A 13,336-nucleotide genomic window follows, 5' to 3' on the forward strand; every position below is an offset into this window, starting at 1 on the left:
GCAAAAGGTCTTCACAATACGTAGTCCACTGGATACACCCAGAGCAGGAGAGAACCAAAGAAAATCAGAAGAAATAAAGTAAAAGAATCCCAAGAAGAATCCATAAAAACCAGGATCCCTCGTTCACTGCCTCCTCCAGAAGGTGGAAGCAGTGATGCAGCTATCCCTGCCGTGCAGGCGGGCACAGGGCTGGCAGCTCCTGCAGGGCTCTAACCAGGGCACAGCGCTCAGGCACCAAGAGCGGCAACTTCTGGGATGAAACTCCAGATAGAAGAGGAAAAAAAAATCACACACTCTGCACTAGGTAGAGACTTTCTTCATCTTTGGAAAATGAAAATCTACTTGCTGAGCTGGGAAGGCATAAGTATTGCATTTATCAAATGTTTAGAAGCTACTGGCTTATCAGAGCATGATTAAGTAATGGTACTTAATAACTTATCTAAGGCCATTGGGTGAAATGATGTCACCCTCCCTTTGGCAATCATTCGTTACGCTGTCATCACTACTGCCTTAAGAATACTCGGCAAGTTATCTCCAGGAAAAGAGAAAAAAAGACCCTGCGTGAGACTAACGTTCATATCCAACCTGACATAAGTGCAGTAAGTAGTAAAGAGACACATCCCAGGTGTTTTTTCACCTTGTAAAAAAGACAGAGATGCAAATATTCCCAGAAGCCCCATTTTGTCCTAATCGCATGATTAGATGTCCACTGACTGTAGTTATGCTGTGAAGGTTGTTCGTGTTGTTCATATTGCAGTAGAACTAGCAAGTTCCACTCGGTATTAGGACTCCGTTTGACAAGATGCTGCACAAACAGCTGGTAAAAAAGTTTATCATCTAACTGCACCGGACTAGAAATAGTTGGGGAAGAAAAATCGAGAGACAGAGAGGTGACGTGATCTGCCCAGAATCACAAGCACCCTGTACAACAGTGACTATAAAAAAAAAATGTCGTGTTGATAGCGGTTCGTTGTCTCTGCCTGAGTAAAACAAAACTTTGAAAGCCACAAGAAACATTGTGCCACTGACAAACATCCCAGAGGACTGAGCTCTGTCCTCAGTGTGCCTTTAACTAAAAGTCTCTCTTCTCTGTGCAGCTGCCTATTTATACAAAGCCAGAAAACACAGAGTTTCTACCACATTTAGTCAAAATTGGTGATAGGTCCAAGTCCTATTTGAAGGACAGAATACCAAGCACACAAATCTCATTTTTTCAAGAAACTAAGCTAAAAAAAATATTACAACCCCAGGATCATGCATGAGGGTGTTTTCTGCATGATTTGTTATCGTCTCACTGCTCCCTGGAAATGCTGGAAAAGGTCAGAACAGCCAGAAATTATGATAAGAGGGTAAGAAAAACAATATAATGTGCAGGCAACTCCGAGTCTATACTCAGCTCTAAAACAAGTCTGGAAGGCTTCTGTGAGTGCTGGCTCTAAACATGACCTAACAACAGATTTGGTCCTTTGGGTCTGCTGTCTGAAACCTCAGTCTTCACCCTGACATGAAGTTGAACTTCAACAGCAAGTCTGACTGACGTTAAGCCATCTCAGATAACTCTCCCACAAGCAACACCGAATTTTGAATACCTAAGAAATGTCTCTCCACAACCCTCCACCTGGATCAACATTAACAACCGACACGCGGGTCAATGGGACATTGCAGGAGGACGCCTAACCATAAGGCTGCCCCTAAATACACACTAGTAAAAAGAAACAAAATAAATCTCTATTTCACATAGAATGAAGAAAAAAACTGAGTGGTAGCCAAAGCCCTAAACAAAACTCAGCAGCTGGAGAGCCCTATATGTCTGCTCATCTAAATTACAGAGAGCAGACACAAAACAAGTAATAAAACACAATGCACACTCCGGGTCAGCCTCCACCCAGTGACACCTCAAAACCTGCAACGACCTAAGATCAAACCAAACCCTACCCAAGGAGCTTCTGTTGGACACAGAACGAGGCAGCAGTGGATGACAACCTTTAAATTAGCCAGACAACTCCTTTTACATCCAGCGCAAACCTGATCGCACAGACTAACGTTTACAAAACCCTTAATCCTAACTCTGTCCTGAAGCCCAGCTCTAGAGAAGCAACCCTGCCAGACCAAAATTATTAGTAAGAAGGTAGCCGCTAACCACAGCAGCCCTAAACTTAGTGCAGCAGCTTGTTATGTACCAAGTAAAAAGCCAGGCTCTCCACCCAGCAATGGAACAAACTCCAACCCCAAATGATTCTTAACACTAGAGGGGCTGTTTTTGCCAGACACAGAGCTATGTGTAACAAGGTGGCTGCGACAGCATCAGTTCTAACCTCCGTCTCCTTCAAAATCCTGAAAAAAATTTGCTCCTAACCCCAGTGCAGCATTGTGCAGCACGTGTTCACTGATGGTAATAGCACACGATCTGTGTTTTCCTGTCACTCTCTGGCATAACCAAACCCAAAGCCCAGTTCAGCACCAGAGAAGCAACACCTGCCACTGCTCAAATTTACACAATACCCTTAAATGTAGCTATACCACTTCTTATATACATCCAGGAGAAACCAGGAACCTCCTGTGATACCACAACAAACTCTAAATGATCCCTAACCTGAGTCGACAAGGAGGCGGCCAGCTACAACAACCTAAACAGACCTCAATAGCTCTTTTAAAAGCTTGGCTCTCTACTGATTCTAGCTTTAACGTTGCATTAGTGTTAAACGTCCAGGATTTAGTATTGTTGCCATTGCTGCTTGATGTGCTTTAAGATCAGGGTCAGAGACCCCAGTGATCTTGGTCATTTAGGATGGGTTTCTGATGATTTTGAAGGTGATATAAATCCAGCTCAAGACTCTTACTAGAGTACCTTTCCCCTGTCTATGAGCTGGATGTCTCCCTACCTTTATACTTGAAACTGTTTTCTTCTCTGCCTGTTAAAAATTGAATATAAAAAGGCAAAGACCATTCACTTCCAAAACCCTCTCTCTGTAAACAGTCTCCAACAGACAAAGAGCAGCCATCTATGTTTCAATGGTGCATAAATCCAGCAGAAAAAATTCAAAAGCAACTGTTAAACATGGTTGAGAGATGATGAATTCATATGACTATGGAGTCTTTTCCTATTTTTTTTTACTGACAACAGAACCGTCCAAATGCTTGATTTTTATGTATCACCATACAAAGCTGTTGCTGGCACTAGAAAATTGCTCAGCATGAGGACATGTTTCACTTGCAGTGAGCTCCGGGTATAGATGCAGGTACTTGGAAATGGAAAACAAGCTCAAGAGCTCACATCCTTTGCCTGTTTCTTCCAACGTCCTGTCTTACATCAGCAGCACCTTACTAGTGCAGGGACACGTTTCTTGTATGACTGTCTCTCCACGGGAGCACTTTACTGGCACTGCCATATTATAAACCCTGACTTTTCACATCCAGTCAGAAAGAGGTATGCCATAAAAATTATATGGTTTAGATATTACTTGGGCATTTTTCTTTCAGCCAGAGCTCTTTTGAGCTGCTGTGTCTTAGTTTGTGTCTTACTTTGAACACAGAACAAAATTAATTTACTTTGTGGATTCAAGTATGTCCTTTGCATCTAAACCGTATTATGTTTGTATTCTGTTCAAGGTGAAGAAAATAATTTAAATAGCTACTCAGAAATCCCCCCCAAAAAAGAGAGAAGCTTCTTATATCGATACAGTAGTTGAGGCAAGATCATCCTAAGGGGTATATGCTATCTTTCAACTCTAGCATTATTTTTATTGATGATAAAGCCTACCTTTTTACAACGGTGAGAGAAGCTGAAATAAGAGTCCCTGAGACACACGGGAAGACCAGGGTGTTACAAGAAAATGTACATTGTTTCTGTTCTTTTCCTGTAATTCAAGTCCGTCTAACTTCACTTGCTATAAAGCTGCTGCTTAAAATCCTTTTTGGTAACAGGTTCGGCAAAACATAAGAAAACAGGCGCTCAAAACCTACTTAAAACAGCTGGGGTGGCATAGCAGGTCTCGGTCTTAGCAGGAAAAAAACCCTGCAAGATGCCACACCGGGACAAATAAAGGCAAAAGACGAGGCCTGTCCAGCCCTGGGTCAGACCAGGAAGGACGACAGGTTACAGCTATACTCCCATCCACCGCTAGCGGCTTGTGCGGCACTAATATTAATGGCTTTGTAACAGTCGCCTGTCAAACGCTTCTAACGTAGCCGCGCAGCTGAACGTCACGCAGGCTGCGCACTGACAGGGAAGACCAACCGAGTGACTTCGCGGCCATCGCGCAAGGAGCGTTATCCCTCCTCACGACCCCAGGTGTCCTCAGGAAGCACCTTCCCTCAGAGAGCCCGCCTCGCCAGCCGGACCCTTTCACCAGCTGCTTCACAGGTGAGGAAACCCACGTACCCCTCCGTTCCTCTGCTCCCCGGAGCCAGCGCCTCCGTGCCCCGGCTCGCCCCGAGGGGCAGGTGGAGGAGAGGCCGCCCGGGCTGAGGGGCCCCCAGGCCGACACCGGCCCCCGCCGCCTACCGGGCTTCACCCGCAGCGCGCGACCGGGCGCCTTCCCGCCTCTTTCCGCCCTGACGCTTCACCCCGGCCGCGCCCCTCCGCCCCCCAGCGACGGCGGCGGCGGCGGCGGCGGCGCGGGGCGGGCCCAGCCGCGCCATTGGCGCAGCGCCGCCCCGGGAGCCCCGCCCCGCCTCGCTGGGCGGGAAACCTGCCGAGGACCCCGCGCGGCTCAGTCTAGAGGCGGCGGCGGGCTCCTTTAGGCGTCCGTGCCGTTCGCCGGCAGGCAGGGGACTCCCTTCGCGGTTACCAGGGCGCAGGCGCGCAGCGGGCAGCCCCCGCGTGACGTCACGCCTGGCGCCGGCCGGGAGGACCCGGGCGCGTCCTGCTGGCGGCGGCGGTGGCGGCGCGTTCTGGAAGGTTCCCGTCGGGGAGGCCGTTACCGCGGGGCCCATCCGAGTCCATCGGCGGCGGGCGACGATGCCGGAGAACGCCGGGGCCAAAGCCCACGGTGGGGCCGGGAACCGGGTCAAGGGCACCTACCAGGACCGGGACAAGCCCTCCCAGATCCGCTTCAGCAACATCTCCGCCGGCAAAGGTGAGGGCGCGGCGCGGCGGCTGGCGGCCGCTCCGCTTTGTGCTGAGGGGAGACGGCCACCGGCCTCCCCTCCGCGGGCCGCTCGGGGCCGGGCCCGGGCCCAGCGGCAGCTCTGGAGGAGCGGCGCCCCTTCCCCGCCGCCCGAGGGGGATGGAGGGCGGCGCGGGTTCCCCTCCTTCCCCTTTGTGAGGAGGCCCCGCGCCCCGGGGAGACTCGTGCCTTCGTGTGCACCGATTCGGGGAGGGGGGGGGGGGGGGGCGCCTTTCAGCGCTGAGGCTTGACAGCTGAGGGTGCGTCGCCCTGGTCCGGTGTCGCGGTTCGGGTGCAGCCATTTCCCGTGCGTCCCCCTGTGGTACTCGGGTTTGTGGTAGCGGGAGGGGGTCTGGTGATTTTTAATGGCGGGGAACTCCCGGGGGTGGGGGGGATGCTGTATTTGGGATCTGACACAGGCCTTGGTCGGATTACTTGGCGTGTAATGTTTCTCTGTTACCGCTCAGTTTCAAAACGGCTGTGATGGAGTGATCGGATGTTAATTGTTTAAAGAAAGAGCTGTGGAAGTCAGTCCCGGTATTGCAGCGTTTTGTATCGTTGTACTATTAAGGATGATCTAGCGCTGGCAAAATAACTGGGAGCTGCTTAATACTGGGAGACGCTTTCTTTTCAGAAGAAACGCTTAGAATGATGGAGTGAGTGCTTGTAGGTGTTTAGATCAACTTGCAAACGTATTTTTTTCTCTTCCTAGCTGTTGCCGATGCAATTAGAACAAGCCTTGGACCAAAGGGAATGGATAAAATGGTAAACCTTATACTTAAATCTTTAAAACATTAAGCTTACTGGTGATCCTGTAAAGTCAACGTGTTTTATATAGGATGCCGTGTTTTGCCTTGAACATATTTTCCAAGTTCCATTTATTTCAGGGAAAGAGGGAGTTAAATGCACATCTCTGTTTGAGAAATAATGTTGTCCGGAAAAATATTTTACGTTGAGTATCAAATTAAATTAAAGATTTGTAGTTACTGATCAGAACTACGTTTCTACTCTTCCTTCTCAGATTCAGGATGCTAAAGGAGACGTGACAATCACTAATGACGGTGCTACTATTCTGAAACAAATGCAGGTTCTGCACCCGGCAGCCAAAATGGTAAGTCTTTTTTTCCGTTGCTCGGACAATGGTGTGTGTTAGAGCTTAATTTCTGGGACAAAAAAAACCCGTAGTAACATTTCACGTGGATTTGAGGAGCGTTACCCACTAGTGATAGAGTAAGAAATTCTGTGCCGCGTGCTCCAGGACTACATATTTTAATTGTAAGATGTGCTGAAGCATTTCAAGTCCTTATTTCTTATCCGGTATTCCTTATGCATAATCCCTCTGGACATGTTTTAAGACATAAAGGAATCTAGCCCAAACCTTCGTCTCCTACCTAAGAAGGAAAAGTCAGTGATGTCCCAAACTGCTAGGACAGAAGAGAATGAAAGAAGAGAGTGAATTACATTGTGGTCAGGTGGTCCGAGGACACAGTGGCCTGGTCTTTTGAGAAGTTACATGTAGACCTCTTAGATTTGATTGTGGTTGGAGATGGAAATGAGGTTCCCGTGACCCTCCTACAGGAAAGGAGAAGGTAGGCCTGTTCGATAGGCGTGGTCGGTTTTAAGCTTGGGAGAAAAGCTTCCTGACTTCTGTGATTTCTTTCACAGTAATTGTACTTCGCCAAATAGGTGTACAAGTATGGAAAGCAAGGTGCAAAAGGTACCAACTTCAAATTAGAAAAGGCGTGATTAGTCCTGATACTAAGATTGATTTCGGTAGTGCTGCATTCTTGAATATCTCCTTTTTTTGGTAATTGTCGGCGTTTGCAATTAAGTAGCATTATATATAAACTTTTGCCATAATTTGTCATGCAGTTGGTAGAGCTGTCAAAAGCACAAGATATTGAAGCTGGTGATGGCACTACATCTGTGGTTGTCATTGCTGGAGCTCTTTTGGATGCCTGTTCCAGACTTCTTCAAAAAGGTAAATACACATCTTTAATATTAAAAAGATGACTGGAGGTAGTTACGTCTATCCACTTGCACGTGTATAATGAAGCTTAAAGTAGCTGTTCCCGGTTTAAAAGTGAAAGGTGACTCGAGACTTCACATTCAGGTTTCACTCGTGTCCCACTTTCAATTAAAAATCTGTTCAGCTTTTTACTTTGAGTTGAATGCGTTACCGTTGATACAGGAAGTAGTGCCTAGATGATGCGATGAACGTTGCCGTGTAAAAACTCACCTTGAGTATACTTGTACTTCTCTCGTGGGCAGAGAGATAGCGTGAGAAGGTATCAGTGAAATTTGGAACCAGTGATTCTGCGGGTTTTTTTATACTCGGCAAGTTTATCACCTCCTGTCACTTCCTAAATAGGGTCCTTGAGAAACTTCTTCAGAGTTCTTTTTTGTCTCCGATTTGGACTTTACAGCGGTTCACTTGCACTTGGCTCACCTTGATACACACCATTTTGCTTGTTGTCCTCTTTGTGACCCCTGCCAAGCGTTTGCTGTCCGCTTCCTTTCCCGGTACTGGTGGTACCCGCGCGTTCTGTTTAAGTGTTCCTCGCAGCCAGGAACAGTCTGACCCAGCAGCGCTACTGGAAGCTGCTACCATGGTCAGGACCAGCAGCGTGGCGTCCTCTACCACAAGAGGTAGTTCGAAGACGCCCGCTTTGAAGAGATCAAGGGTATATCACACACACCAGAGAAATCGGGGAACTTCACACACCACTGTGGGAAAACAGCCTTTGAAAATCTGAAATAAAATCGCTGTCGGGCTCCTTGCAGGTATTACCTGAACAGCGGCAGCTTTAAGAACGCCAAGGATAAACGAAACTTGAAGAAAGCATGTTTCTGGGATGTCTGACATTGCAGGGAAGTGTGCTGTACTTGTCTGTGTGGACAAATTATTAGGAACATTGTAGCTTTTTTCCTCAGCTTTAACAGTGGAAAGTAATAAGGGAAGTCATCTACTCTTGAAGAACACATTTTGCTAAAATGTCTTCAGTTTATTCTGACACGAGAGTCTCTCTAATCTTGAAATGGAAAGAGAGGCTGAGGAAAAAACAACAAAAAAACACTAGTTTGAAAGCGTGACTGTCTAACAACCTTTTTATACTATCCCCAGGAATTCACCCCACCATCATTTCAGAGTCATTCCAAAAAGCTTTGGATAAAGGTATTGAAGTATTGACCAACATGGCGCAGCCAGTTGAACTGAGTGACAGAGAAACCTTGCTAAATAGTGCAACTACGTCGCTGAATTCAAAGGTATGACTGACAGGTGAACTCGGTACCTCCAGACTAGCTGAGCCTTCAGCTCTTCCCAGTCCGTGCTGCTGTGCGCTTATTAAGAATAGCCTGCAGATCATAAATCTAGTTGGTTTTCAGACATTGGCTACCTTCTCTTAGACTGACTTTTCAGAAAGCTATGGTTGATTGAGATTAAATGGAAGCGCTCAAACTGAGTTTCAGTCTGAAATATCAAATGTTAACTGCAAGCGTAAAATAAACCAGCTTCAACTGAAAACAGCGCCAGAAGAATCAGGTGGGATACTGAGAGCTTTTGCCAACTTTCTGTGTAGGCAGTTCTTGTTCGTGTGGCAGAAACTCTTAAAACAGCATCGAAATCTGGAGAAGCGTGCTAGTTTCCCTTCCAGCAGAATAATCTGGGAAACTCTCACAAGTCTTATTTTAAGAGTCTAAGAAAGAGAAATTCAGGTTTCTTCCCTACGTCCCTAAGCATCGGTTCTCCCCCCAACATAGCTGCTCTTTCCTTTAAATGGAGTAGCCGTTAAGAAGATACCACATTAAGACATCTGGTTGATGGACAGGGAGGGAAAATGAGCTTGGTTTCAAAATTCAGAAGTCAAAACACTGAAATACAACGACAATATTATTTTGAAATTACTGGTTGTCAGTGTTAAATCTCTCACCGTTTTTCTTTTTTCTTTCCTATCAAATCCCTTAGGTTGTGTGTCAGTATTCTAGTTTACTCTCTCCAATGAGTGTGGACGCAGTGATGAAGGTGATTGACCCAACTACAGCTAGTAGCGTGGACCTCAGAGATATTAAAATTGTTAAGAAGTTGGGGTAAGAAACAATTTGTAACTAGACGGATTTTGTCTCTGTGAGGTCAGCTTCCCAATGTGAGTCATGGGTTGTTTTTGTTTTCAGAGGCACGATTGATGATTGTGAACTGGTTGAAGGACTAGTCCTGACTCAGAAGGTGGCAAATACCGGCGTAACCAGAGTGGAAAAAGCCAAAATTGGCCTCATTCAGTTCTGCTTGTCTGCTCCAAAGACAGATGTAAGTTAAACTGTATGACTAGAGCGAAACCTTTTGCGTAGTACTTGGGAGATGCAAAGGTAATGATAACGCTTTTTTTTTTTAAGGTGTTGGGATGTCAGCTCTATTCCACAGCTGTAATGAAACTGCTGGGTAATGCATAGATACTCATAACTCTTAAAGAACTTACAGTTGGGATAAGAAAATAGTTCAAAAGTCCAGTATTTCTCATCATTTAAACAATCTCTAATAAGACATATTTTACTGTCGTGCTTATTTCCTTTGAATCACAGGCTCCTAAATTAAAGAATATGGAACATCTTGACACTTGCTTTTCAAGATGGCAGTTGTTAGTAATACTTGCTTTTCTCTTTTTTTTCTCTTTTCCTTTTTTTTTGCCCAAAATAGATGGACAACCAGATAGTTGTTTCTGATTATGCTCAGATGGACAGAGTACTGCGTGAAGAGAGAGCCTATATTCTAAATTTAGTTAAGCAAATTAAGAAGGCTGGATGCAACGTGCTGCTGATCCAGAAGTCTATTCTGCGGTATGTTAATACCGATTTACTGGCTTACCGTGTGTGTTTGGGGGAACAATTGGAATTGTTTGGAATACCTGGAAAATTGAAGCCCAATGCTAACAGCCACACTTGGCAGAGTGTCAGACTGGCTGTAACGGTGACCTTACCTTTAGAAAGCACTAGTGTCATCTACGTTTTGAGTTTAATGACATCCCTACTTCATAGTCTGAAGAACTTTGGCACTGCTGGTAAGAAGCATGCAGCTGGCTAGTATGACCCGCTTACTAAAATAGCGCTGTGGACTGACTACTTCCCTCTTGTTTTTAGGGATGCTCTTAGCGACCTAGCCCTCCACTTTCTGAACAAAATGAAGATCATGGTGGTTAAAGACATTGAAAGAGATGACATTGAGTTTATATGTAAGGTAAGTTACATAAATGGCTGTTAAAAGTAGGAGCGGTGTTTACAGTCTACCCCAAAACTAAGTACCCAGCCAGTGCCAGTTTATTATGACGCTTCCACGAGTTTCGTGTTCTGACTATAACGTAAGAGCAGACATTTCCCTAAAAAACACTCCTGTTCTGTTGAGCAGTCACATTTCTAGAAAGATTGGGGACAGATGTAAAAGCCGTAGTCTTAACTGCATTTTACTGTAACGTGCAGAAGAATGTTATGCAGTATACTTGCTGACTCTGCAGTTCGGGTTCTGGATTTTTTTTTTCCCTATTATTTTTTCAGACAATTGGAACTAAGCCCGTTGCTCATATTGACCAGTTTACTCCTGACATGCTGGGGTCTGCTGAGCTGGCAGAGGAGGTCAACTTGAATGGGTCTGGGAAACTAATAAAGGTGGGTGAGTGAGTGAGTGAGTGACAAAACGTTAATACCTACTTAACATCTGCCAATTATTTTAATAACAGCCGCTAACTTTAATGGTTTTTTACTACTGAAGTTACGACATTTAAGTACCTCCTCTAATCTCTTGAGTAGCCACCGACTTGGGAAGTGTAGTGGTTTTGCTTAGCCGGATATCAGTACTGTTACAGAACTTGCAAATACCAACTGAAGTCTCTTTTTGTCCAGAACCTTTTTTTTTTTTTCCCAGTCTTAGTATTTGGTTTTATGTTTTAGATTACGGGCTGCACAAACCCTGGAAAAACTGTAACCATCGTGGTACGTGGATCCAACAAACTTGTTCTAGAAGAAGCTGAGCGTTCAATTCATGACGCCCTGTGTGTCATAAGATGCTTAGTTAAGAAAAGGTAATGTCTCAGTTTGGTTAGGGTAATTTATTATATTAATAATGCAGAAAGCTAATCATTTACGCATTTATGTAAAATGAGGTTTGATTATTTTTTTTTTTTTTTAAATTTCTGTCCTCAGAGCTTTAATTGCAGGAGGTGGGGCACCGGAGATAGAGTTGGCACTGCGTTTGAACGAGTACGCTCGCACTTTGAGGGGTATGGACTCGTACTGCGTCCGTGCGTATGGAGATGCACTGGAAGTCATACCGTCTACGCTGGCTGAAAATGCAGGTCTCAATCCTATTTCAACGGTAACAGAGCTGAGAAACAGACATGCTCAAGGAGAGAAAACAGCTGGCATTAACGTCAGAAAGGTAACAAGGAATTGCATATGCATAGCGCAGCTTAAGGAAATACTCGGGCGTTAAAAGGAAAATGCTTAGCGTGAGGGCTAAGCTAAGGAGAGGGCAAGTTTGTCTCTCGTAACGGTATTCACCCTAAAATTAGTGTTGAGGTAGATCATAGCTTGTTCTCTGAGGCTTTAACAGCTTATCCTGAGTATGGGTAATAGCAGATACTTAAATGCCATACCCACAGGACAAGAAACGTCCTGTGTCTCTTCAAAAACATTATTTCAGCTACAAAAATCGATCCATTTAGAAGGGTCCATCAGTATTATCTGCAGTGGAAGGTGCTCGTATGTTACAAGTAGCACAGTGGGCTAGCTTCTTTTAAATTGCCACCACGTTCAAGCTGGTGTAACTACGTTTGTCTTGTCTCTTGGCTAATTTTGACTGGATTATGTCAAGTGCTTGAGGGGGGAAGATGCATACCATAATAGTCCAGTTGAGGATGGAAGAGCGCAAGCCTTCTGATCATCTAATTTAGAGTTGACACTCCTTCTCAAGGTTCCACTAAAAGAAAACTTGCTAAATCTAACTGCAGTCTGACTTGCACAAAGTAAAAGCTACTTGTTCTCGCAGGGTGGCATTTCCAACATCTTGGAGGAGTTAGTTGTCCAGCCGCTGCTGGTGTCTTTGAGCGCATTGACTCTTGCAACAGAGACTGTGCGCAGCATTCTTAAGATTGATGATGTGGTGAGTAGTGTTTGCATCATGTTGTGGTTAATCTTTTTTTTTTTTTTTTTTTTACAAGCAGCAGGATAGTTATTGTCATCTAATTTGCTGTGCTTCAAAATACGGTTATTGTGCAGCATTGTCCGTTTACATGTGACTTAAACCACTTGGCCTTCTAATAACTGCAATGGGAACAAAATGAAACGCATTATAAATGCTGTACCTTAAAGTAAGGGGTTAAGACAGTGACTAGAAAACCAGTCTTTAAACTCCTCTTTAAGCAGAGGAGAAGTAATTGTTGGGTATCCTGGGGACTTCTTAAGCCTGATTGTGTGAACTCTTCTTTGCAGGTGAACACTCGGTAAGCTGAGCAAAGAAAGTGGGGACTGTGTCCTAGAGCTCCTTCCCTGTAGTCTGGAATATGGCTTCCTTAATTTAAAAAAAAAAACCACTTCTGTTTTCAAAAAGGAAATGCTGTTTATCAATAAACACGCAGTAGTCTACCCGAGTCTTTACCTTATTTCTAGCAAAATTATAAAGCAAACTTCTTGTTACATTTGCTTTTCTGTGCTACATGTTCCACTTAGCTCTGAAGTTTAATAGCAAGTAATTAGCTCTTGTAATACATTCTAAAACCACGCCTGAATTTGCGCTCTAGTAACCTGCTAGCTTAGAGCTGCTTCTCTAAAGGTTTTCCATAATGGAGTGGTATTATTTCCCCTAACTGTGACCGGCTCGAGCGAAGGGGTGTTGTGGCAGCGACAGCACATCAGAATACGACCACAGGCCTTGCTCTGTTTAGTCTCCTGAAGGCCGCAGTGGTTTCTGATGCCATCCCATGATCCAGAGCATTACGAAGGGCAGTCTTTACGTGCAGCTTTTGGTACTTCACCCAACAGTGACGTGTGAGTGTCAAAACTAAACCTAGTTCTGAAAAGGGAAGGATAACGTTACTGTAACTGGGTTTCTATAGTCATAGGGATTTATTTAAAATCAGTTTTGGATAAGAGGTGCGTCTCTGAAACAGTTGTAACTGTCCTTTTAGTCGCTTCCATCATGGTGGTGTTCAACTCCCCGTTCCGTTTAGGAAAACGCCAGGAGT

The 13,336-nt window shown here is 45.0% G+C and overlaps 1 protein-coding gene across 1 annotated transcript; it reads left to right on the forward strand.

Moving 5' to 3' along the window:
• The first annotated feature begins 4,862 nt into the window (after window positions 1-4,862).
• On the forward strand, window positions 4,863-12,737 carry CCT4 (chaperonin containing TCP1 subunit 4). The gene is made up of 14 exons (XM_076335133.1): window positions 4,863-5,078; window positions 5,821-5,873; window positions 6,130-6,219; window positions 6,981-7,089; window positions 8,233-8,375; window positions 9,076-9,197; window positions 9,282-9,414; window positions 9,802-9,941; window positions 10,242-10,338; window positions 10,653-10,763; window positions 11,046-11,176; window positions 11,298-11,532; window positions 12,142-12,255; window positions 12,585-12,737. Exons 1-14 carry the CDS (start codon window positions 4,961-4,963, stop codon window positions 12,597-12,599), a joined length of 1,611 nt encoding a protein of 536 aa, XP_076191248.1. The 5' UTR covers window positions 4,863-4,960; the 3' UTR covers window positions 12,600-12,737.
• Window positions 12,738-13,336: the final 599 nt, after the last annotated feature.

The sequence above is a fragment of the Aptenodytes patagonicus genome, chromosome 3 (genome assembly GCF_965638725.1).
Source record: "Aptenodytes patagonicus chromosome 3, bAptPat1.pri.cur, whole genome shotgun sequence".
NCBI lineage: Eukaryota > Metazoa > Chordata > Aves > Sphenisciformes > Spheniscidae > Aptenodytes > Aptenodytes patagonicus.